This window comes from Leucopleurus acutus (assembly GCF_964270905.1).
Source record: "Leucopleurus acutus genome assembly, chromosome: 15".
NCBI lineage: Eukaryota > Metazoa > Chordata > Mammalia > Artiodactyla > Delphinidae > Leucopleurus > Leucopleurus acutus.
Window position 1 is genome coordinate 7,026,915 of NC_139157.1, and position 26,883 is coordinate 7,053,797.

The 26,883-nt window shown below is 40.9% G+C and overlaps 1 protein-coding gene across 2 annotated transcripts in view; it reads left to right on the plus strand.

Annotated features, from left to right (window-relative positions):
- The window catches only part of PRKN (parkin RBR E3 ubiquitin protein ligase), a gene marked incomplete at its 3' end in the record, with an annotated part of 1,244,701 nt that overhangs the window by 1,040,943 nt on the left and 176,875 nt on the right, over positions 1 to 26,883 (plus strand). For both annotated transcript variants that reach the window (XM_082855877.1, XM_082855878.1), the window contains exon 8: positions 24,503 to 24,564. In XM_082855877.1, the coding sequence (XP_082712003.1) occupies positions 24,503 to 24,564 (62 nt within the window). The remainder of the gene's footprint in view (positions 1 to 24,502; positions 24,565 to 26,883) is intronic.

Genomic DNA, 26,883 nt, shown 5'->3' on the forward strand with positions numbered 1-26,883 from the left:
TTTCATAATTATGTTGCCTGCAGGGTTGCCACCTGTCCTAATTTGATCTGATTAAGGTGAAATGCAGAAACTGTCCTCATTTCTCTCTAAGTGGAGTCGTACCAAGCTTCATCTCAGGAAGGAAGAAGAGATGAATACATACACAGCCAAGGAGGGAGGAGGGAAATGGTAACGCAGCAGCCAAACTCTGGGAAGGGGGAGAAGCTGACCTCCCTGCTTTTGGGGGTGTAGGCTTATAGACGCAGCCTGAAGAGGGTTTTAGCGGGAACTGTCCAAACGTTAGACGCAGTAATAACTTAACATGGCAGTAGCTGCACTTCGGGGAATGTGTCCTCTCAGTCACCTGAATGGTTTGCAAATAGACATGTCTAGACGACTCCCTGACACAGATGTCATCATTCAGGGTTTGGTTAAAGGATAGTACGTGTGATGGAAAGGTGAGCAGCCATGAAAAATGATGATGCGTTGACATGAAAAGATACCCATTTATATCATTAGGTAAAAAGAACAAGATACTTGTTCTTAAATGCACACTGTGATACCACATATTTAAAATTGTGTGTGTGTGTGTGTGTGTGTATACGGTAAGAGAGTTATCTAGAAGAATAATCCCAAAATAGGAATGGTGACTGTCTCTGAGTGGTGAAATTGCTAATTTTCATTTTCTCTCTTATTTTAATATTTTACAATGAGCACAAAAAAATGATTTTGGAAAACTTTCTTTAAAGAGGATAGAGAATTGTAAACATTAAACATTTTCTTAACTTCTCCTAGATAAGAAAATAAAAATTCCTAAGAAATGAAAAATAGGTACACCTTTTTGCTATACCCCCTCTAGTGCTGAGCCATCATGTAACCCACTTTTCTTCTTAATTTCTTGTCCCAAGATGGGCTTTTGTCTTAAACATTCTCCTTTCAGAATAGCAGATCATGAGTCCTAACAGCTACCTAGTCATGTATCTGTATAAATACCTTTCTCATTTGCCCTGAAAAATTTAAAGAAGATAAACAATACTGTATATATTCAAGGAACTAGATATAGCCCATGCCCTATGTGCAGAGTGATATCGTATCAACAGAAAAAAGGTGAGAAGTGAGAGCCAAACAGAAGAGTTTCAGGTTTTTTGGAACACTCTACAGTTTACCATCACAGAATTCACCAATAAACCGTGAATCTGTTTTTGGTTTAAGGTTTTCTAGATCTTGCAGAATTACTTTTTGTGTTTTGAGATAAGGTATCGAAGTAGAAAGATGTTAGGTGGAATTGAGTCACTGGCCTCCTAGTGGTTTCATAGTCTTGTCCCAGCACCAGGCCCGTGCTGGGGCCGCCTGCACAGGGATGAGCTCACCCCAGCCGGGGGTGGGTACGGATCTGAGACAGCTCTGAACTCAATCATGTGTTCATGACACTTACATCCTTATTATAAAATCAATAATAGTATACGAAGACTTACCCAATTTTGAGTATGTCTGGTTTGCCCAACATTGTAACGTGTAGATCTTCAAAGGAGTGCTTTCAGCTTAGAAATCCTAAATTGTTTTTTGATAATCTCAAGATTTTAACCCAAGACCTGGTTTTCTCCTATAGGAATATTTCTCTGCTGTTATCAAATAAAAGGGCTTATCAAAAGAATTGAGCTGTCATTGGATATCTGCCTTTTAAAATATCTCCTTTAAGACTATTTTTTCTATGAGTCAGAATGCTTTTAGAAAAGGGACTTTGTACTAAGGCAAAAACCAGTAGATGGGAGCGAAGATGCTATGTGAGCAGATTCCCCTTTCAGGGGTGTGTGGAGCAGCACACAAAGGAAGTCTGGAAGTTACAAGTCAAGTCAAAACCTCCTTCCCAGGCTTCCCTGCTGGCGCAGTGGTTGGGAGTCCGCCTACCGATGCAGGGGACGCGGGTTCGTGCCCTGGTCCCGGAAGATCCCACATGCCGCGGAGCGGCTGGGCCCGTGAGCCATGGCCGCTGAGCCTGCGCGTGCGGAGCCTGTGCTCCACAACGGGAGAGGCCACAACAGTGAGAGGCCCGCGTACCGCAAAACAAACAAACAAAAACCTCCTTCCCTGATCTTGAGGAGTGCATAGTGTAAAACAGACAAAAAGAAGATACAGATACGTTCAAGTGTGAGTGAGCGAAGCCTGCTGAGAGCACCGAGGGCAGGAGACTGTTTCATGAATGTGTCCCCTCAGCTCTCTGAGCAATAACTATAGAGGAATGAACAAGTAAATACTCAGGACTAGTAGGCCACTCCTCTGACCCAGCCCCAGGCATGTGAGATGCAGGGAGGACCCGCGGGGCATGTGAGCCAGGGAAGACATCAAAATTCCTAAGGGCCTTTTCAGTGCTCACAGCCTTCCCCTCCAAGGCCCCACCCCTGTCCCCACCACGAGGGCAGCATCACATCCCTGGGAGGTGGAAGCCTCTGGAGTCCCACAGATTATCCTGATATGGCCCTCACCCATCTTTCACATCACTCACCCCCCAAATGTACCCTCACCCCTGGGTTCTGGAGAGCCACTAAATAACAGAGAGGATAGAGTTTGCAGAGATGAATAGCTGTGAAAATGGAAATCAAAGAATAGGTACAGGGGCTCAGTAAAAGGAAATGTGAGTTATAGTTGCAGAGCTTTTGAGTACAATCATAGTCAATGAGATGGAAGAGTGTGGAAGGCCTGAGCATCTGGCCCTGGGGAGCGGGCGATGCACAGGCTTGAGGAATGTGCCAGACATACAAGGACATTATATATATTATATATATATAATCATATATATATGATTAAATAGATAGAGGATATCTCTTTATACATGTATATATATCTATATACTTATATATATATATACACACATATCTATATATAGATGGATAGATAAACCCTCCTTATATGCTCTTCTTTTAAAACCTTTTCATCATGGAAGTTTTTCAACATAGCAAGTAAAGAGAATAATAGTACAATGACTTCCACACACATGCCACTCAACTACAACGGTCATCAGTTTACAGCCAATCTCGTTTCAACCAGACTTCACTTGCTAGATTATCTTGAAGTAAATTCTAGAGATCATATCATTTCACCTAGAGCTACCAAATGATAAAGACTTATTTACTAAACATAGCCCCAGTATCTCTATCATATCTAAAATATAAATTGTAACTCCTAACATTACCAAATATCACTATTTTTTACATTTTACTTATTGTCTTACAAATTTTTACAGTGAACTTTTCTCAAACCAGGAGCCAGAAGCGGTCCACACACTGCATTTAGTAACATGTCTAATGTGTTTCTTAAGTCTCTCTAGCTCTCTCTTTTGAAATTCTTGTGACATATTTGTTGAAGAAGCTGGACCATTTGCCCTAGGGAATTTTGAATTACGCTGCACTCCTATGAGGGTTGTATAAGGAGGTGGTTCTCAAATGTAGCTTGCAATTCATGTCACTGAAAAGGGCTCGTAAAAATGCAGGTTGCTGAGCCCCATCCCGTAGTTTCTGATTCAGTCGGTCTGGGCTTGGCCTGAGAACCTGCATTTCTAACAGGTTCCTTGATGATCATGATACTGCGGGTCCAGGCACACACTTTAAGAACCACTGGTATAAATCATCCTCTGTGTGCCACATCGCCTTTCAGTTGGTGTTTCTAACCAAAGGTTTGCTCTGAGTGAGGGATTTTATTTCTTATGGGAATCTTCAAAAGTAGTATTACGTACTTTTCTCAGGAGGCACAAAATGTCCTTTGTTCATTTTTGTGGGACTAGCAGCCACTGATGATTATTACTTAATTCCATTTGGCGTTATGAATTATTTATATTCCAATAATTCTATCATTTCTTATTAATTTATTTCTGGAACACTTTTACTGAAAGAAAACTTCTTTCATCAACTATTTGGTTACTCAGAGGTACAGTTCCTATGTTAAAGGCGGCTTAAATCTTGTTTCCTGTACCCCACCTTTTATAAACCAGTTTTAAGAATAATGAATTTTTTCCTAGTATCCTCTAAAAGTGATGAATGAGGTTTTAAAAAAACTTAAGAGCTCATGAATTTTAATATATCCAATGCATTTGAACATATAACAGTTCTTATTTTTATTGGCGCTCAAATTATCCTGTGTTTCACCAGTGTGAGCCCCTTTGTGTAGGTTCTTGAGTACTTTTGACATGATCCTGACAGTTTTGTTTGTTTTGTTTTATTTGAGATATAACTGACATGTAACTTTATGTTAGTTTCAGATATACAACATAATGATTTGATATTGCAAAGTGTATATATTGCAAAGTGATCGCGATAAGTCTAGTTAACAACTGTCAGCATACATAGTTACAATTTTTTTTTCCCTTGTGATGAGAATTTTTAAGATCCCTCATAGCAACTCTCAGATATCCAAGTAAGTACAGGCATACCTAATTTTATTGCACTTTGCTTTATTACGCGTCACAGATATTGCAGTTTTTTAAAACTTGAAGGTTTGTGGCAGTTGAAAAAGACTATAGATGCCCTGTTTCCAACATTTGCTCACTTTGTGTCTTTTTCACATTTTGGCAATTCTCATAATATATAAAACTTTTTCAGTTTTTCAACCTTACTTGTTTATTTCTTGTCTGTCCCCCCACACAGAATGTAAGTACCATGAGGGCAGGGCCTTTTCTGTTTAGTTCACTGCTGTTTCTCCAGAACATGGAACAGTGCGTGACAATAAATGTTGGTTGAATGAATGAACCTGAGTTACTTTAAGTATATCAGGATAACAGTTCATATTTTCGCCTATAAATATGCTCTTGGTTTTCTCTTCCCGCTTCAAAACTACAGTGTAAATAACAGGGAATAGTAAAAAGTATGGAAGATGAGTTATTTTGCTTTAAATATTCCCCAGATAACTGTTCATGAACAGGGTTAATAGTAGCCTGGATAATAAGATGAGGCAAGTATAGAGAAGTTCCTCTGCTTAAAGGAAATGTATTTTTCCTTTAAGCAGAAAGGAAGATACATCCAAAGTGACTTACAGTCTTTACATGTATTTCCACTGCATAGAGTGTGCATGGGTGCATCAAAGCCTTCCTTCTTGCTGATAGAGTGACTGGATGTTAGACATCTGTTATACAAAATAGACCAGCTTCGTCTATACTGAAACCCAGTCAGTGATAAAGCCTGATGCCTAAAAAGGGACTCCTGTGTGTTGGCATGCACTAGCTTCACTTGGCTTCAACACCCTCTACACGAACAATTTCCATCCCTCTCCTTGAAGTCCTCAAACAAAACCCAGTCTTCTGAATCCACATCAGTTGGATTCCATTCTCCCCACTTCTTCAATCATGTTTCCTATCTCTTGCTCATTATTGATGGCATAGGCCCAGTGCTTTACACATAATCCATAAATCAGTCTTTGGTTGCTATTGTCCAATGACTCAACCCTCAGGCTGGTGCAACATTTTCTTACCATCTTCCATTTTAACACATTATCTCTGTTTAACATGTCATCTCTGGGTCCAGATTTTGTGAACCTCTTCTCTCTTAACAGTTCCAAAAAGAGTGCTTTTGCACTTTATTGGGCAAGATCGTCAATTGACATTTGTAAAGTCACCAAATAATCAAAACACAAACACGGCAAATACAGTGGAGACCAACAATTTGTGAACCTAGACAAAAATGACAACATAAAAGTATCGAAGTCACCTCTTAGATGTAGCTAGGGTTGACAGGCTTTCTCACTAGAATGGCTTGACTCAAACCTAGGAAAGTTCTCAGAGTAAAAGTTGGTGCACGTAAGAATGTCTAAAAGGACAGTTGCAGATGGATGAAGGTTTTTACTAGGATAATCATCAGCTTTGAAACAGTGAATATATCAGAATCCATTACTTTTCGTTTTCTAGTTGACAAGTGCTTAAAGCAAATAGCCTATAAACCATTTTCTTATGGAGGCACACAGGCAAAATGGCTGATTTACGACCTGGAGCTGCCTGTCCCCAGGCAGCGGTGCAGCCCCCTGGGCAATGCACGGGCGTGAAGGGACCCCAGTCTTTGCCAGCTGTAGGTGTGGTCACCGATAACTTGCTAAATCTGTTAGAAAAGTCTCACCATCCCTGTGTTTTAAAGGTGTCTGGTTGATACTTGTGAACGCTGTACCTCAAAATATGAATGACAAGTTTGGACTCATTGGTATAACTCTGCTGACAATTGAGAATTACTCATATTTAGTCATTTTGGCTAATTCAAATAGAGAATGATTACTAATTTTCATACAGGAAGGTGTCAAGATCTAGGCAATCAAACCATAGTGAATTAACAATACAGCTGAAGCTGTATGTTTTGGGGTGTTTTTTTTTGCCCACCATTGAGGCTGTTATTTGTCCTTTAAATTGGATTGTTAGTTTTATTTTTTTTATCTCATCTCTTTCAAATGTATCTCACACCAGCATACAACTTTTAAATATCTGAACTATGTAAAAGCAGTGATGAATCTCAGTGGCAGTACTTAGAGTACTTAAAAAATTCTTGTTTCGTTTTGTTTAGAATTTGAAACGTGCCTGTCGGTAATGATGCAGTTATGCCCACACTAAGATGAATAAAAGAAACAGAATGCATAACACTAAAGTAACAGGGGAAATTACTGAAATAAATTAAGATACAACAAATCAGAAATACAGGAACAAAATACCATTAAGACTTGTAAAAATCTACATTTTTCTGTCCCCCTCTGCCGTCCCACTTTATCCTCTAAATGATCTCTCCATCTCATTTTTAAGCCCTCTTTAAAATTGCACCAATTTTTAAAATCCAATCACATCTATTTCTTTAATATTGTTTTGGGTATTATCTTGTCAAACTTAATAGGGCCTGAATATGTCCCAAGGAAGTCCATTTGAAAGAACCCTTCTTTTTTTTTTTTAATTAAAAATACTTTATTGCTAATAAAGTGTCTGAGCCTTTAGAGAGCCACGATCTTTATGCTGGTGGAGGGTTTCAGCCCAGTACTGATGCTTGCTGACCGCTTTGGGTGGTGATTGCTGGTGGTTCAGTGGCTGTAGCAATTTGAGAGAACCATTCTAAGGCAAAGGGCAGGGTACAAAACTGAATACTGAAAGGTTCCAGGCTTTAAACGGGGAACGTTCCATAAACCTGTACGTATATAAGTAGTTTGGGGCTCACAGTGCTCTTACCCTAAAGAAACCTCATTAATTTAACCATGGTAATTAGTCACCCAGATGACCCACTAAACCCTATTTGATCATGCTTTATCTGATTGGGTGTACAGTATGTAATCTGAGTCTCCTTTTTGATTGGATCCACTTGGGGATTTCAATCCCATGAGTTCCTCTTTCGCCCATAAAGTTAACTAGACCTTGACATGCTCATTTGGGCAAACCAACCACCACAGTCTATGCAAAAACATATTAAAGGCAACACAGAATCGCTTCTCCATCACTTCCCCCTTTCCCTTCTCTCATGTCAACCAAGAATGAACTTTTGAGAGCAGCAGAAGAAAGAGCAGTGGATTGAGATCACTTTTCACTCCGAGCACTTCTCACCCCAGTGGTCACTCATATGTGTTGACCATCCAAATTAAACCTGTACTCCTAGGGATGCCAGATGAGGAAAACACCTGTCCTCAAAAATATTAGAATTATAGGTCAATATTAAAGGAAGAGTTTTGTGAAATACAGAGGTGTGGGCAAAGTACCAAGAACATACCCACAGAGAACAATTTTCTAATTTTTAAAATTGTTTTGACGTCATAACATAAAAATGAGAAAAATTTTGTTTTTATTTGTTTGTTACTGAATTTTCTATCTTGCCTTTCATACATTCTGTGTCAATTCTCTCAAATGACCATCAGAAAGTCAGTCAAGCACAACAGCATTTATTAGATCTACTGTAGTGAGAACCCTCACCACGTTGACAGTTGTGGGCTTTTACAGAAAGGGGAGGTCCAGATTTATAGGGTTTGGGGATCTGGGCGCACATGGTTAGGGCAGACCTTTCTGGTGGGGAGCTGATTGGAATTGGGTAGCGTTCATGACATAATAGTTGGGGGTTGGTAGACACAATGAGAGAAGGATTTTGAAGGGACCCTTGATATGAAGTCTGGTTTGACATGTGAGCCATTGCCAGGTGAGCAGTCTATGGTTTTGTTAAAGGAGATGGCTGCTCAGATGAACAAACTGGTTAAATTATTTGCAGGAACTTCTTGAAGCAAACAGTGAAATTATTTATTACATTACAAGCTTATCTTCAAAAGCAGGTTTTTTTCTGGAACAAACAATTAGGTCTCAGTGGTCTTGGTTCTCAGCCCCAATAGTTAAGCTGTGTAGATGCAGGTGGTTTCAATTCTCATCTCACCCAAACAGCTGCTCGGTTTCCCAGCATGACATCTCCTTTTTGGTTGCTCTCGGCACACTTGGCTGTTTCTCCGTTTGTGTGGTTTGTTGATGTGTGTATTTCTTCTGCAAGCTCCATGGCAGCAGAGCCCCGGCCGGACTCACTTTTGCTGTCTCTGTAGAATCTGGCCTCATACATAGTAGACACACACAGAAAAGTTGCTCAATAAAGAATGAATGAATGTTGTAATTCAACCTCTGGCCAATCATAATGTTTATTACTATTAGTGAAATGAAAAAACCTGACAAATTTCTGATTGTGTCTCATTATCAGTAAGACTTATTCTTCAGCAGTACCTCATGGGAAGATAAGGCATCTCCTAGCCACTGAGAACTGACTCAGAAAAGGCATTTGAATTAATATGGCAGCTACAATGAACTAGAAGATATCAATGTGCATCTGTGTTATGAAATCACAAACATCTGAGCTTAATCCACCCTATTTTAAGCTACCAGGAGAGGCTTTTGTGTGCTTTTTGGGTAGTAACTGCCTCATTTATAAGTAAGAAACTGAATAAATAATATTTATGGCTTCTTTCAGCTTATTCTTAAAGCTTCGAAATCTACAAATGTTCATGCTTTCCCACTCAAATAAGCTATGCTTACTGAAATAGCGGTTATACTAGATGGTATTCCTTCTTCAAACTACATACATGCTCATATATGTTCATGATAAATAAAAACTCAGGTCTATAAGTTCTTGAATTTTTATTCAATTTTTCCCAAAGTTGTCTTTATATATACTTCAAGTTTTCATGTAGTCCTTTTTATTATGAAAAGTGACAAATGTACAATTAGATATAGAAAATAACATAATGAATGCTCATGAACCCACTGTCCAGCTTTGTCAAAGTCTAACTTTTCACATTGCTTCAGATAAATCTGTCAGGTTAATTAATATTTTTGTATCTGTTTCATCATCTCTAAAATGGGGATAATAGTAGTAACTCTCTCATAGGGTTATTGTGAGATTAAATGAATTATTATATGTAAAGCACGAAGAAAAGTGCTTTGTCCATAGTAGATGTTACAGAAATGTTAGCTTTTATTTTTAACAATTATTATAATAAACTTTCAAGACAGATTTGAAGCATCCCCTCCCCTTTTCTATGATCCTGTTTCAGTCTCTCCTTTCAATCTCTCCAATGGTGTTTACCATTTGTGTGCATTATTTTACCCTCTTAGTATATTTGTATGAATCCATATTGTTTAATAGGTTTTCTACACTTCATATAAGTGAATCATACTGTGAGTGAACTATTGCAACATTTTTTCTTAACTTATGTTTTTGATATTTATATACTTGACACACTTTACCCTAGTTAATTTTTATTAACCCACTTCCTAAAAGTCTTTGCTTAAATGCCATTTTCTCAACAAGAAATATTCTGAGCATCTTACTTGAAATTATCCAACCCCGCTCTTATCCCCTTTACACGATTCTTTTTTTCTCTTTCTGATAGAGTGCTCGTCACTTTTGAAAATATTTCATAATTTATCTCCACCTTAGAATACAAGCTCCAAGGAGGGATTTTTGTCTATTTTCATTTTTCTAATGTGACCCATGCTCTAACAGAGCCTTGCAGGGAGTGGGTGCACAATGGTTTTGAATGACTGATGTTCAATGATTTTGTCTCTTGCCTTATTGATGGTCATTTCAGATGTTTCCCTTCGTTGTTGCTGTTATTACAAAACCGTGCAGTAAATATTCTTGTAACTACCTCCTCGTGTAACTGTGTGAGTTTCTCTCTGGTAGACACCTACAAGTGACATTGCCGCATAAAACATGAATATCTTCAAGATTCTTTTTAACTGGTTTAGGATGTCTTAGACTCATAAGAGTTGGCTATTGAAAATAATCCTCTAGAGACATCAGTAAAATCCTATCAGCAGAGAGGAATTATTAAGATAAACTTGGTTTTATTTGTTGAAGTCATAATGCTTTTAAATTTGATTATATAACATCCTACTGCTGACTTTGAACGCAGTTGCTCAGTCAAGATGTCTTAGTGAATTTTCCATGCATTCTATTAACACCTGGCTCACAGACTAATTCAGAAATGGCTACTTCAGCAAAGTGCCTGGAGACGCTAATCAACCAGGCTTAACTGGAGTGGAAAGGAGCCCATCACACCCATTCACCGATCCAGCCTGCAGGTGTACCCCGCCCTCCCCCCCCCCCCCCCCCCCGGTTTCAGCTTGTGATTAAAGGGAGTTGTCCAGTGTTTTGCTGCATCATCTTTGATCACATTGAATTATCATCGGTTTGTGATGCTATTTCATCATTAGCCAGTTTCCTTTTCAAAGTTGTACCTAAGGGAAAAATAGAAGGTAACTGTAATTGTCAAGCCTACATTAGGGATTCTAAGCTATAGCCAAGAGAGAAATTAATCCTCAAAGCATTTCACACCAAACAGCAGCAGTCTGCAAATTGCAGATTATTTGTGACATGTGGCCAGTGCCGGTAGCACATCAGAGAGCTGAAATCCATTTCAATTTTTATCCCAAGCCCACGTGCACACGGTTTTCCATTGAACCAAAAGGATATCACAATTGCCCCCATGATTATTTGCAAGGAAATTAAAAAGAAAAATAGTGATTGAAGACTCATGTAGTTTTTAACACTTTTCAATGGAATATATTTTCCAAATGAGTTTCCCCTACTTCACAGCATGGTTATTGAAGAAATTCAGCAAAAGCTTTCTAAAAAGTTGTAGTCAGTTAATTCCCCAAAGGTTTTTGGTTTTTTGTGTTTTGCTAGCTATCGGTGACTTTGTGGAAATTATCCACAACTTTGTAATGCATTTTCCCTGGGAGATTCATAATTAGATTGTAAAATAATCTTTATGGTATGAAAACAGAATGAAAGTAGATGTTGATTACAGATACTAATTGAAAGGAAAATCCCAGTTTCAAAATTATCCTTTAAAAAATTAAGATTCAAGTCTGTCTTTATATGCTTTGTTATATAAATTTCCTTATTAATTTTTAATACCAAACAGCAACTTATTTTATTTACAGTAAGATCAGATGTTTAGAAAGCAGGGGCACGCAGTGAATGAGGAGTTTCATAGCTGGGAAAAAAACAATTGAAGAGCACAATCCTGTGAGTATATCATTAGGATAAATCCAGAATGAGATGAAATTCTAATTTCAATGACAACAAAACAGCCTTTTAAAGTTGGGTCAAGGACAAGAAAAAAATAGGGAAATGACAGCGAAGATGGTAGCACAATGTTAAGAGGTTGAAAAAGCTACCCCATTCCTGTTTTTCCTATTTTCTTGAGCATAGAGAATGTTTCCCATGATGGAAAAGACAGAAAGAACAACTGAAGGAGGAACTTGTGCTTAAGAAAATTGAGAACAGAACAAAGAACACACAAACATTTTGTGTCCTTAGATCTCCAAACACTTCTATATATAATCTCAGAGTCACTGTCAGGAGTCCTTGAAATATCATAAAGAAAGAACTGAGTTCAGTGTTCTGGAGATGGATTTTTTTAACTTTTCAAAATGAGGAAAGATCGAATCTCAAAAATTGAGAAGCAATGAGTTTGATGTCAGTTTCAGCCATCAACTACCAAAAAAAAAGTGTGAGCACTTAGTAGGTACGTAAGCATTATGAGCCAGCTCAGAGTCACCAAAGCTGAAATGTGGAAGAAGTCATATGAACTCATTGTGAAACTTCCTGACCTTGAAGTGAGAGCTGGACCCTGGGTTGCAGAGGTTGAGCTGGCGACTGGAGACAGCTGGAAGGCACACACAGGGGTTCTGTTGAAGCAGTCAGGCAACTGTGGAGGAGAGAATTAGAACAATGGACTGAAGATGACAGAAGGACAAAGGGACAAAAAAGCAATGGAGAAGGAAAGCAATGGGTAAAAGAAAAGTAAAGTGAATTTCACAACATAAGGGCGAATTGTTTTTAAAATGGTGGGTTGACGTAATGTCAGATACTACAGAGAGATGGAAGGGAGCAGGGACTGGGGGAGGGCCATTGGCAGTTAAGTCCTGAACTAAGCAAAGGAGTCCTGCCCTAGGGCCCTCTCTGTTCCCCCATCCCTTTCTCTAGGAGCCCACAGGTCCTGAGCCCTGCCTGGGTTCAGAATTCCTTGCATAAACAGCCCTGAGACCCTTAACTGGCTCTGCCTTCCTGAAAGCAATGGCCAACAGGTAACTCATGGTGGGGGGTGGGTTGTGGAGCTTGAACCTATGGGCTCCACCATATAGGTATGTGAGGGACTCTTCAAGAATGTAGGAACCCGCGAGTAGAAGGATGCGACTTGGCTGTGCCGGTTTAGCCACATTCAGGAGCAGACCTCCAAGGGGTCTGAGAGTTCCAAGTCATCACCTTCCAGATCCTCATACAGCTGTATTTGTCGAAGTAAAAGGGTGAACCTTTTTTTTTTTTTTTTTGCGGTACGCGGGCCTCTCACTCTTGTGGCCTCTCCCGTTGCGGAGCACAGGCTCCGGACGCGCAGGCTCAGCGGCCATGGCTCACGGGCCCAGCCGCTCCGCAGCATGTGGGATCTTCCCGGACCGGGGCACGAACCCACGTCCCCTGCATCGGCAGGCGGACTCTCAACCACTGAGCCACCAGGAAAACCCCGAAACATATTTTTTAACAGTTTTTTAGTTTGATTTACAACTTTTAAATATTCAGACAAATAATATTCAGACAAAGTTGTTATACTTTCCCTGGACCAACAAGTTAGAGGTTTCGTTCTAGGGGTAGACCTGGCTCTTGGGTCTCAAAATCAGAGTGGGCATTCGAATGCTTTATCAGTAGGGTGGAAGGAAACCCACCAGTAAGATGTCAGAAGTAAAAGGTGGAAGTGAATGTTGCAAGTGTGAGAACTCTCATCTAAAAGCCTGACTTTGCGAACAAAGAGAATATGCCTCTCAAAGCCTTTTTGGAACAAAGTACCATAAGGTCACAGGTTTGGTCTGTCCGACCTCAGGTTCCCCAGCATCTGGTCAAATGTCTGACACTAAATACATGAATGAGTGTGGCAGCAACAAATAAACAGGAGTCTTCCCGCATACTACATTTGAACATGAATATTGCCAACTACAAGGTCAAATCAGAGAATAGAGGGAGGGGAAATGAACGTCTGGATGCTTCCTATAAATTTTCACATATATTACAGATCACTTCAGCCAAATGGGTATTTTCCCCAGGAAAGAGAAGGTTAATAAGGGTTTAAAAGGATTGGATATGATCTCTATCACAGATCTAGAGCTAGTATCTAGAAAGATCCTTCTAACAACAAGAATGTTTCATTATTAGAATGGAATTCTTTCACTGATCCTTTGATCCCTGTCACTGAAAATCTTGAGACAGAGTCTATAATGTAGCTGGCAGAGGTGTTACAGAAGGGAATTCTGTACCAAGAGGGAGGTTGGTTTAGAGAGAGTAATCACTAATAGCTCTTTAAAAACTAAGATATTTTTGTTCTTTAATACATGACTATGTATTACGTAAATCTGTCTTTAATCATTGCAGAAATTAAATGCCAACAAGTCCATAAAATCTAAGAATTAGATCTGATTGTCGTTGGTATAAACGAAATAATCAGAGTGCCTCTGGCAGTTGTGTGGCTGTCTTAAGGAAAATATTTTGACATTTCCACAATGGTCTGAGTAATTGCCTATCAGGGTGGCCCCAATCTGAACCAACTCAGCAGGCCTGGCCTCTATCTCCCATTGACAACAGAGCCCAACTCTTGCTGAAAATTAGCTTTATGTTGACAAGGCCAGTAGGAAATGAAACATTTAAAGAACTCTTTTCTTGTTTCAATAGTGGTATACTAATATTTTGTGTTTAAAAATTCCACCTTGTGCCCTGGGGCAATAGACTTCCACTCAGAGGTCCTGAAAGTGTACCATACAGGCTTGTGTCGTCGCCTATTTTCCAGTGCTCTTGTTCAGGAAACCAGAAGGCAGTGCCTTTCCCTCTTAATTAATTTATTCACTCAGCAAGTATTTATTGAGTACTACCCTTGTGCTGGACCCTGTGCTCATTCCCAGGTCCTAGGTAAAGCAGTGAGCGAGTCTCTGTCCTCGTGGAGCCTGTCTGTATTCAGGGTAGGAAAAGCAGATATTAACAAATAATTACACACATAGTTAATGGAACTGTGCCATGTGTTATACATATGGGCCCTCAAACTGCTTTTTTTATATTTATTTCATTTATTTATTATTTATTTTATTTATTTATTTTGGCTGTGCTGGGTCTCAGTTGCAGCATGTGAGATCTTTAGTTGCGGCATGTGGACTTCTTAGTTGCAGCATGCAGACTCTTAGTTGTGGCATGCATGCGGGATCTAGTTCCCCAACCAGGGATCAAACCCAGGCCCCCTGCATTTAGAGTGCAGAGTCTTACCCACTGGACCACCAGGGAAGTCCCACAAACTGCTTTTTAAATCAATTTAATAAGTTGTCATTGATGCAAGCTTTATATGTGCACCAACACATTTAAGTTGAATGTATTACCTTTTTTCAAGAGTATGATGATATACAATAAGACTGTACAGACTGGCTCTACCACCAAAGAAAGCCCGTGTTTGTTACCAAGTCCAAGCTGTACTGCTCACTGCACAACAGGCCAATAAATGAAGAGACAAAGTGTTAGGGCAAGGAATAGCAACTTAATTTGGAAAGCCAGCGAGTGGAGAAGATGATGGACTTGTGTCCCAAAGAACCATCTTACTCAAGTTAGAATTCAGGCTTCTTTTATACCTAAAGGGGAGAGGGTGTGGCTTGTTGTTGCAAACTTCTTCCGGCCAGAATTCTTTGTTCTCACAGCTGTCCCTGTCGGTTTGGTCACAATACTCCTATAAAACTCCAACAAGACAAGTGTTATCCTCTGTTCTGCAACTTTTTATCTCTATATGAATGGAAAAGTGTTATACCTTTAAAGGTCAGAGCCTTGAGAATGAGCTATCCTGTATATTTCAGGCTGTAGGTAACATGGCAACATTCTTTAACAAAAGGTGCAGGGCCAGCATGACTAAGCACAGGAAACAGAGCACAAAGGTTAGAGCTAAAGAAATGGATTCAATATGGAGTCAGGTTTGTTCTCTGTTATGTGTTCATTGTCCCTTCCTGTTTATTTTTTTTATAGTCACTCCATGGTGAACACTTAAACCTCTGAAATTCTGTTTTGCTTTTGTTTTTTGTTGTGTTTAGATTTTTGATGTCTCTGCAGTAGTATATTTTCTCCCCCAAACACAAGAAATGTACTCAAGTTAATCAGACTAATCTTATTAGTTTGAGGGTGAAAATAATGTAGTATGTAAAATTCCAAACGTGGGGCATTTTTATATACAAATCTAACACCCACTTCTGTTAAACCACCCTCACAGGCAGAAAGTAGTTTGCAGTGCATAGTCTGGGATTTAGAGGTAAAATTTCAAGGTAGAACTCTCTGTTACTCAGCTCTGTCATTTACTTTACTTACAACCTGGGTATCAAAAGGCAAGTAACCTTGAATATTACAGAAGAGCTACAAGTAGAAAACAGAGCCCCTCCCTCCCTCGCCCACAATGAAAAACAGATCAGCTCTGGTTAAACAGATCAGCTCTTCTGTTTAACTGATCTGTCGTCAGTTCTCTTCTTTGACATCTTTGTGGAATATTTGTTTTTAAACCACAGCTTGTTTGCCATAATCATCCATCTGTTGATTGTATACTCAAGTAATGCCCTTACTATATGTCATGGCTGACTCAGAAGGCTAAGCAGAAGCTAGATTAAACAGTTGCTAACTGTCCTTTTTGTCGGAAATTTGAGTTAGGTTCCCTTTTGCATGTTTGGATAAGTGGAGGTGCTTGGGGATCTGCGGCTTAAGTTATGTGCATTATTGCCTCTATTAATTCACCTTATAAGTATAGATATGTAAAGAGAGCAACTTGAAATGACCAGTGAGATTAAAAAATTTTTCCAGCTAGTTCAAAGGTAAAAATATGTCATAAAGCTTTATGATATCAGATGAAGATATCAAATTGCTTATTTATTATTTTAGATTATTATAGTGAATAAATGAATTAATAATTAATAGAAAGGCCACACATTTAAAGCCTTAAATGTATACTAGCCATGTGCATACATACTTGATCGTCTCTTATCTTTCAGCACATTGTCATAATAAACCTCAATTACTTAATAGGCTATTGAACTCCTTTAGCAAAATTAGCCTCTAAATATTGAGGGTTTGGTTAAAAAGGTATTTTTGAAACAGCAGCAGAACAACTTTGTCAAGTGTGGTCTCACAAGTACTCCTGTATTCCAGAGACTCTCAAAATAACAGCTACCATTCATTAAGAGCCTACTATGTACAAGGAACTGTACTAGGTAATATGTATACAAACATATAGATACACACACACACCATTCACAACAACCCCATGAGTTGTATACTCTTACTCTCGTTTTTACAGGTAGAAAATGAAGGCTGTAGCGCTAACACAGTCTCTTTGATCCAAGATAATAGAGCTGCTTAGTAGTACAGGTAGACAGTCCCTTCATTTCCTTCTCCTCTTCTTGCTTCACCACTGTTTCTCACTTCCTCCTGGGCCGGGTACCTGGGGTGTGGGCCAGGCTGGGGCTGAGAACACCTCCACCCTCACATGTAGGGTAAAGAGAGTGTGTAATCCACCCACTGAGGGGGAGAGGAGAGCCAAGGATAACCAGGAAAATGCACACATCTAGGGTGGATGCTAATCACCCTTCTCTAGGCATGTGGGGAAGGACTCTGTGTCCTGAGGTGCGTGTCTGTGCCTCACATACTCTCGATTTTATACACAGTCTTCATTCACAGAGATGTTACCATTTAGTGCATTCTTTCAGTCCAGCTAGATTTGTGAAGTCTTCTCAGGCAACATTATGCTTCTTTTCCTTTTCGTATCACACCAAAAACAGTGCTGGACACAACACTGATGCTTAGCTTATTTCTTCAGCAAATTTATTTTCAAGGAAAGACTCCGATAACAAATTAAAATGCCTAGGGTACTACATGTTATACAACTCATTGTCTCTCACTCTAAAACCATTGTTTAATGTGCTTTCCAAGTAAATTAGAGCTTCATATTTGCCCTCCAAGAGAAGCCATGGTTTCTACTTTCTAATCTGCACAAGGCTAGGAAGAAGTGACCGTCTCCCCATCATCAGCTTCAAAACCCGCCATCTGAGAGAGTCTCAGGCTTTTACTTGGGACATCACCTGCTAATGTCAACAGATCACTGAATTTCTTCTTATAGCAGAAATGACTTAGTGTCTAACCTTTATTTATTACTAGCTAGCATATAGCTAGCTAGTTGTTGCAGAACTAGAGCATCAACCCAGGCCATGATGACGATATGTTGTTTTAAAAGGCATGAAGCCCCCAATTTTGATAGTTGATATAAATATATGTCAAATATATATCAAATATTTATTTGAACATGTTACACATGTAATAGGAACTGAGGTAAATAGGCCTTTAATGTGAGGGTATGTGTCAGTCTGACAGGGAGTTGGGTTGTGTTTAATGTTTGCTGTAGTTGAAGATGTCAGAGATTCCAGACTCATCTAGTTTTCTTGATTTTTGTCTCCCCTCCTGACTTTGGGCTTCCCTAAGCACTCCTCCTCAGAGAGAATCCGTGTCTTGAAGCTCTTTCAGCTGCCACCCACTGTCATTTTACTGGAGGTCTGTTGGTATGTGGTAAGGTTAATTGGTGGGGGGTGGGGGCAATAGTGATCTTCTGATTAATTCTCAGTCTTCTAGTGGGTCTGTTTCTTGGTCTGTGACCCTCACGAGTATTTCTCCAGTGGTACAGGGATTTGTCCTTTTTTCCCCTGCCCCCTACTCCCTCCCCCACAGGTAGCATTCTCAGTCTATGTCCTTGAAGCCCGGATTCCTGTGGACTGTTCTTCCCCCATTTGGTGTGACAGGCTGGGGTTAGAGGAGTGCCCTTCTCCCATAGCTCCAGGGTAGGTGTTGGCAAAGTCCTTCCCCAGGAGGGCAGACCTTTGCTATGGAGAAGGCTCTGGATACTTTTCACAATGCTTACTCTTCCCCTCCCTCTTCCAGTGCCACAAGGGGATCCTCACCTTTTGAGGACCTGGTGGATTTCTTAGAGAGAAAGATCGGGAAAATCTGTAAGACCTTGGCCCCTAGAGTTTCTCATTCTCACACTAGTCCACACCCCATTTATAGCAATTCATCAAAATTACTGTCTAAATGTTTCTACCAGTTTATTGTTCCAGCAACTTCTGCTCCACGTAAGCAGATCAAGTTGTGACTCACTGGACTTGCCTGTCTCTCCAGATATCAGGGAGGTGCTTTGCCCTGTGACAATCAGTTCTGTGATTGGGCCAAGAAAAGTTATTGATTTTCAGTTTGCCCAGATTTTTCTTATTATAAGGATTGGAGTAAAAACTTCCAAGCCCTTTACATGTTCGAACTGAAAAAAAGAAGTCTTGACCTTTATTTCTTAAGACAATAAATCATGTAGCAATTATTTCAACTAGCTGCTTCCCTTTTAAATAATTAAAAATTTTAAAAGAAATAGCAGCAACAGTCAATAGATATGGATATGCCATTAATATCATCAGCAATAAATACACTTTCTAATTTTTTTGGTCATTTCATCCTGCTTTCCATACATTCAAAACTGCTGCTTGAGGTAAAGGTGGTGATTATTCTTAATAAAGGAATTGGCATTTAGAGGAACCCATTTATCCAAGAGCATATAGCTAGCTAGTTGTTGCAGAGCTATAGCATCAACCCAGGCCATGATGACGATACCTTGTTTTAAAAGGCGTGAAGCCCCAATTTTGATATTTCCCTTCTGTAATACATACCTCCAACTGCTCTATTTTCAAGTGGTGACAATGGCCGCAGGCTATTCTTTTGAGAAAATTGGATGAAAGGAGAAGGAAAGAGAGAGGATGGTAACTCTCTGCTCAAGGCTGGATTTTTGCTGAATTTTTAAAGGGCAAGATTTGAATACATATGTAGTTTGAAGTGAACAAGCTGCAGAGCAGCAGAGTTTGAGGAGACTGAGTGAATGCTGAGTTAGACCATAATGAGCTGAGAGGGGACAGGTTAGGACAGATGACTAATGACTCTTGTTTTGAAGAGGAGGAACCATTTTCCCTTTTATCCTGGAGGAGTAGAGATGGGAGGATACAGAGGGGTTGTAACTGGGAAGGGATATGAAGTTAGGGGTGGTACACTTGATAGTGGCCCCAGGGTGCGGGGTGGGTGTGGGGGGTTCTCTGGAAGGCTCTGAAGGTCTGAAGTAGAGAATGGGTACAAGATGTTCACTGGGGTGTGCACCTGGGAAAGGAGAAGGGGGCAGGATTGGGCTGAATAAGAAGTTGAACTGCCATGCAGGCCCAACAAAGCCTCAGGCCACCAGCAGAGACTTGGGAGCAAATGTTGCCCAACAGCAGCTCATGTTGGGACAAAACAGATGGGCAAGTCCACCTCCCCTTCACCCAGTCAGCAGAGTCAGGGGTCCTGGGGAAGATGTGACTTCAGGCGAGGCGGCTCTCTGCAGCTGAGGAAGACCAGACTGCAGGCCAAGGCATCTCTTGATGTCCTCCTGCAGCTCGGCCACAAGCCTTCCTTGCAGGGGGTCTGGGTCCCGCATCTCCATGTTCACCACAACTGCTTTACATTTTTAGACTTGTGTAAAGTGAGGTCCTGTTTTGAGAATGAAGTCTTAAAGGTTAATTGAGAAGAATGGTGATGATTTGGAAGAGTCCCCAAGGGAGAGGGGAGAGGGTGCTGGCCAAAGACAAGTGACAGAAGCAAGTTGCTTGACAGTGAGTGGACCCCGAGTCTGCAGTAGCACCATTCTCAACAAGGATGCAGCTTCAGGCAGATGGTCTGAATTTCTTTTAGTAGATATTCTAGTCCCATTTTACTATACTAGCTGTGATTGGCAGAACTGGAACAGAGGAAGAAGAACAGGTGGTGATGTTTACCCAGAGCTGGATATTGGATATTGGCAAAGAAGGTACAGTAGAGGTACAAAGGGATCATGCATTCTAAGCATCACTGACGTCTTCACATGTGGGGTTCAGGCTGGGGAGAGAGGTTTGAGGTCAGACAAAGTCTGCTTAACCAATAAGCAAACTACACACAGGGCTGGAGGTCAGAGCTGGGCCCTCTGGGGTGAGGAAAGAGGAGGGGTGGAGGAGGAGCCCCTCCCAGGAGCCACAGTCACCGAGCTGGTGGGCAGTGACCACGCGGCGGATGACTCACCCATGGAACAACTGCTGTTGAACATCTCATCCAGCCAGGCCGTGTTCTAGGCATGGCGGATAGAGCAGTGACAAAACAGCAATGGTCCTGCACTTGTCGCCTTTGCATTTCAGCAGCAGGAGAGAGAAAATAAAGTGAATGTTACGTTGGAACTGTAGGTTAGAAGATGCTGAGAGCTATGGAGAAAATACAACAGTGATGGAGATTTGGGGGGATGAAGATAGGCTGCAGTTTCACCCAGGATGGTCCTGCGAGCCCTCACTGAGAAGGTGACATTTGAGCAGGGACTTGAAGGAGGCAGGGAGTGCTGCATGCAGATATCAGGGTCGAGAGCTTTCCAGATAGACGGAGCAGCAAGTGCAAAGTCCTGGAGACAGCAGCCTCCCTGGGGTGGTCAGAGCCAAGAGCAGGTCAGCGGGGCTCAAGTGCAATGAGCAAGGGAGAGAGAAGGCTCAGGGGCTACACAGTGAGCCAGGCAGTGGAGGACCTTGCATAGGCCAATGAGGGCCTTGGAGTTGACTCTTGGTGAGATGGAAAACCCATGGCAGATGGCATGATATCCAACGTACATATTTTAACAGGAGCCTCTTAACTGTTACCTTTTTTTATAAATTTATTTATTTATTTATATTTATTTTTGGCTGTGTTGGGTCTTCGTTTCTGTGTGAGAGCTTTCTCCAGTTGCGGCGAGCGGGGACCACTCTTCATCGCGGTGCGCTGGCCTCTCACTGTCGCGGCCTCTCCCGTTGCGGAGCACAGGCTCCAGACGCACAGGCTCAGTAGTTGTGGCTCACGGGCTTAGTTGCTCCGCGGCATGTGGGATCTTCCCAGACCAGGGCTCGAACCCGTGTCCCCTGCATTGGCAGGCGGATTCTTAACCACTGCGCCACCAGGGAAGTCCCTTAACTGTTATCTTGAGAAGAGACTGAATGACGGTGCATGAAGGCAGCTTATGGCTGCCCACTGTCGAGGACATGACCTGGGCCAAGTAGACAGCAGTGGCCTCAAAAGGTGATCCATTGTCATGTGTGTGGACCCTGTGTGAAGAATTTGGAAGAATTCAGAGTACACCATTGACCCCGGTCCTCACGCAGTCTTCATCTGCCCTCCTTCCCACCTCCGGGAACTTTTCCCTCTCTCCCTGCGCTACTGCATTCCACGTTCATGTCTTGCATTTCTAGTTTTATTTTTAAAACCCATTTCACACTAGCTTTGTATCTGTCCATTTCCCATGCTGATGTTCCTGTGATGAGCACAGTTGCAGATACCCCTCCCTGGTCATAAATAGCTTGACTCCTTACAGCTCTTCCCTTCTAACTCTATGCCGTCTCTATCCTTGTTTTTTATAGTTTATTGCATCCACCAGGTGTTTCAGGTAATTAGTTAGTCTTCTGTTAAAGATGTTTATATTTGAGCTATCATTGACATCAATCCTTTTAGTTATATCTTAGGAGAATGTTAAAATACAAATTCTGAAAATAGGCTAATTTTAAATTGTTTTTTATTTTACCTAGCATTAAAATAAGTCAAATCAGTTTTTCTCAAGTGGGAAGAATGCTAAGGACCACTTGTAAAGGAAAAAGAATATCCTCTAAAACTAAGTTTGAATGAAACTATTTTTTAATGATATTTCTTAAATATGTCTAGATATAAATTTAGATAGAAACTTTTTATGCTTATACAACTAGAAGACCCAAATGAAAATGTATAAATTAAATATAAATGAAAGCACAAAACCAAAAGTATTCAAATTAACTCTATGAATTTAATATAGCAGATGCTGTCATCTTACTGAAACTAAGTCAGTGCTTGGGGTACAAACAGGGCCCTGAGTGGTCTGATCTTAGCCTGCCTATGACCCTGAGCTTGGGGAACCTCAGTTCTGCCGCCTCTCCTCCTGTGCAGCTCCTCCCCTCATATACTTGGCACCAAACCACGGGACCCTCGCTTGTTGGGAATTTGACCCTGGAATTCTCTCTGCCTCTGTTCCTTTCCTCATTAGTTGCATAAAACTAAAATACGCCTCCTTGCTCCCAAGGAGATCTAAAACTCAAGAACTGACAGGACTCTGAATTTCCACAGCAGTTTTTGGTTGAATGGCAGCCAACCAAATTATCCAGAATATACCTTTACTAATTGTTTAGATCAGAACAGCAACTCTGAAATGAACAACTTCTCAAAAAGTCTGCAAGTCTTCGTGGCCTCCAGTGGGAGAAAAACAGCTCAGTGTCTCTTGCAAAGGTCGGGATCTGGCTTTCCTTCTTTGTAGTATTGGACATGCGTGTGGCAATTAATTTACTAGGTTTTCCGCCAAAATATTCACCTTGGGATTTCCATTTATTTTCTTGGACTCTTGTCAGGTGGTGACATCACCTGTTTACATTTTGTTCGTATTTGTAAAATTTTTTTTGTATTACCTTAGTGAACATTTACGAACCACTTTCTCGGAGTATGAAATGCAATAATGTCGAAGACGAATATATATTGAATATAGTAACAAAGACTAAATCTCCGTTCCAGCGTTTCATATGACCACAGAGTTTCAGAGTTGGAACTAACCCAAGTCAAATTCATCTCTAAAATATTCTGCATAAGTAGTCATTTACCCTCTGTCTGGAAGCCTCCAGTTACTGGCTTATAAGGCAATGTATTCCATTTTTAAATTAGAAATTTATTCATATTGAACCCAAGTATTCCTGCTGTAATTTTACCTGTTCATTTTAATTCTACCTTCTAGAATAATGCACACATCTAATCCTTCTTGCAAAGGATACCTCCTTCACCCTGCGGAGACAGTCGCCTCCCTCCACGGCCCACCCTCCCCCAGGCAAACGTCCTCAGTACTTTCCACGTTCTTACATCACAATATGGAGAAATGCCTCAGCCTCAGCGGTTGCTTCGGCACATTTTCATACAACCCATTTTCCTTAATAGAAATGTCAACAGATTCTGTCATTCATAGATTTGATCCCAAAGAAACAGGTTTTTATATCAATTCTGTTTCCAGAGTTTATATTATAAATGACTGCAAATTAATACTGTGGAATACTTCTATTTAAAAGGCAGGGATGGAACGCATTTTAAGTGATAACTAGTATGCCCTGGCATAGATAGATAGATAGACAGACAGATGTATATACTTACGTACACATATGTATATATATGAGTATGATTTATTTATTTACTTATTTCTTTTTACAACTGAAAAAAGAAAATGTGAAAGCTTGCATAGGCTCTCACTGTCTGGGTAGAACTAGAAGATGATGGGCACAAGACGGCCCTGGCCCTCTTCCCAGGTCTTTTCCGTAAGAGACACTCTCCAAATGGAAATGCAGCATCTTTAGGGTCTTGACAAATCCTCCTGGAAGAACCAGGCAGGATTCTAAACTATAGCCGAATCCCATGAAGACGGGGCATCCAGATGCCCCATCTTCATCCTTCACTCCCGATGTGCAGAAGCCCAGCCTGAAGGCTGAGGAAACAGGATGTGATAAATAAGTGAAACGAACCTACATGTGCCAACTCCCCATCTCTGGCCCCATGAAATCCTGGCTCTATATTAGGGATAAGTGACATGCTGGGCAGAAATGACACAGTGTCCTAAGGCCCCCCAAAGGCCAGGTCACAATCAGGAGGGGAGAAAAGGCCTGGCCAGGGTCACGTGTGGCTCCTTCCTAAAGAATCACAGTGGGGGGCAGGCTGCAGGCAGAGTGCCCTCGGGCGTTTGCTGTCTGGAGGTTGGTTAGACTGTTTTGCAGGTAAGCATTTGTGTCCTCCCCCAAAGCGACACTGGTCACTGGTAGTCATGACTGCAGTGAGAACATAGTACTGCACAGAATGGGAATAACACGTTGGTGATTAACTCTTCTTCCCAACAGCTGGCTGCCCCAACTCCTTGATTAAAGAGCTCCATCACTTCAGGATTCTTGGAGAAGAGCAGGTGAGTCAGCCTCTCAAAAGCTACGCCAGTGTGTTGTGGAAGATAGACAGTAATGAGGCCGTTTGGGCTCTCTCTGGGGAGGCAAGGGGTGTCTCCTGACCCTCAGCGCCTGAAATGGGAAAGGGAGCCATGCAGGGGCTATGTGTGGGAACACTCTTTCCCTCTTCTATCCATCAGGCCTGACAGGTTATTAATTGGTACATCTGCTACCTGCCAGAGCATTACATCTCGGGACGCGGCAGTAAGCAGGTACAACGTAGTGGCAGATAAGCAAATAAGTGCCGAGATGAATTATGCCTAAGAGATCGAGCATCACAGACAGCCCTGATTTGATGTCTGTAGGTGGATGTACAAACGCTTTTCACCAGAATTTTATATTTTGTGTGTTACCTGTATTGCACTTCAGCCGCTTTGTCTATGGATGTGAACACGTGACTTATATACAAAAGCTGGCCCATTTAAAGTTGATTATTTAAATGTTGCGTTGTGCTCAGTGAAGCATGTCAGGTTCTAAGTAGATGTGTTAAGTTAATAATTCAGAGTGCTAAATATTACCTAGATGTATATGTATAAACACACACACACACACACACACACACACACTTGACCACTTAAAAATAAACCTCCTAATCCTCATATGGAATTACAGGCTCCATATTATTATTATGTTAAATCTGATGTCAAGCTATCCTTGAAATACTCATGCCATACAGTTCACAGCATGCTAGTTGACCTATTTTATACTCTCGTATTGATTTTTACTCGCAAAGGTGGTCTTTGCCCACTCTGACCAGAGAACGTGCAAATGGAGACGTGGCAGCTCAGTTTTGTCAACAGATTTTTGGTTTGTGTGTTTTTGTTGGGTATGTGTATGTCGCAAAGTTGGACTGCCCATTTCCAATATGAGATTTCAAAAGGGGGATTAATTAGGGGAGGATGAAAGGCTGGAATCATTTCCAACTCCTTGAATTAGCAGGTTACAGGGAGCCTCATTCATGTTTTCATACTGTAAATTTCCAGAATAGAGAGCACGGGTGTTTATTCAAATACAAGCAAAATCAGTTATCCTCCATTGCAGGTAAGAGCTGATAACAGACCCCAAACATACCTATTTATGAAAACACCTGTATCTCACAGCTATTTTCCTGTGAAAGCCTGAAAGATTTCTTATAGCAAGAATCATTGATTGTTACCCTGAGATTTCTGCTCAGGTAATGGAAGCTTCTCTTCTAACTTGTACCAATATTTGCAAATTGTTTCCATGTTTGTTTTAGAGTCATTGGGTGATGAGTAGGGAAGAAAGCCAACTGTAATCATCTCCTTAGAGTTGCATAAAATGCAAGCCACTTTGCATTTTCTTAGACATTTAATCAAGCCATAATCAAAATCTGTATTACTCTGATCAGTTGTGCTACATGGCCACTTGGTACATCACAGCAATATTGATTTTTATTTCCTAAAAACCCACATTTCCTTCCTTCCTTCTTTCCTTTCATTCGATGAATACTTAACTGTGCACCTACTCATGTGCTGTATGCCATTCTTGTTTACAGGGACAGAGGAGTGAAAAAGAAAGCCCTCTCAGGCTCACATTCTAGCTGAGGAAGGCTGTTACGTTACATGCACACAAACATGTTCAGTATATGATATGCTAGATGGTTATCATTGCCATGGAGAAAAGTAAAACCAAAAAGAAGGATAATGAGTGCTGGCGGTTGGGGGAGCTGAGATTTTATACAAGGTGGTCAGGAAAGGTCTCACTGAGGCAGGTGCTAGGTGCATGAGGACCTCAAAGGTGCGAAGGGAAGCACCATGGTGACATCTGGGAAGAGGTTCCTAGGTAGAGAGTAAAGTGAGTACAGAAGCTTTGAAGCAACCATATGTAATACTTATTTTATGTAAAACATATTATAAAATATAAGTTGTGGTTGGAATAAAGTGGGAAGAAATCCAGGAGCATGTAAAGTGGGAGCCAAAGGAACAAAGCGTGTCCTGATCAAGCAGGATGCAGATGGAAGTGAGCCCTGGAATTTGAAACTTGGAGACCATTGTGACCTTGACCAGCGGACTGGTGAGGGTGAAAGTCTGCCTAGATTGGGTTCAATGGAGAGGGGAGAAGAATGGGAGAGAGAAAATCTAGATACTTTTTTTTTTTTTTTTTTTTTTTTAGGAATTTAGCTAAATGAAAACAAAGAAATGAGGTAGCCGCGGATAGGGAATGTGGCATCAAGAAATTTTTCATTTTTATAGGAAAAAAAATGCCATGTTTATGTGCTGATGGGAATGATTCTGCAGAGGAACAGGGAGATTGATGATGCA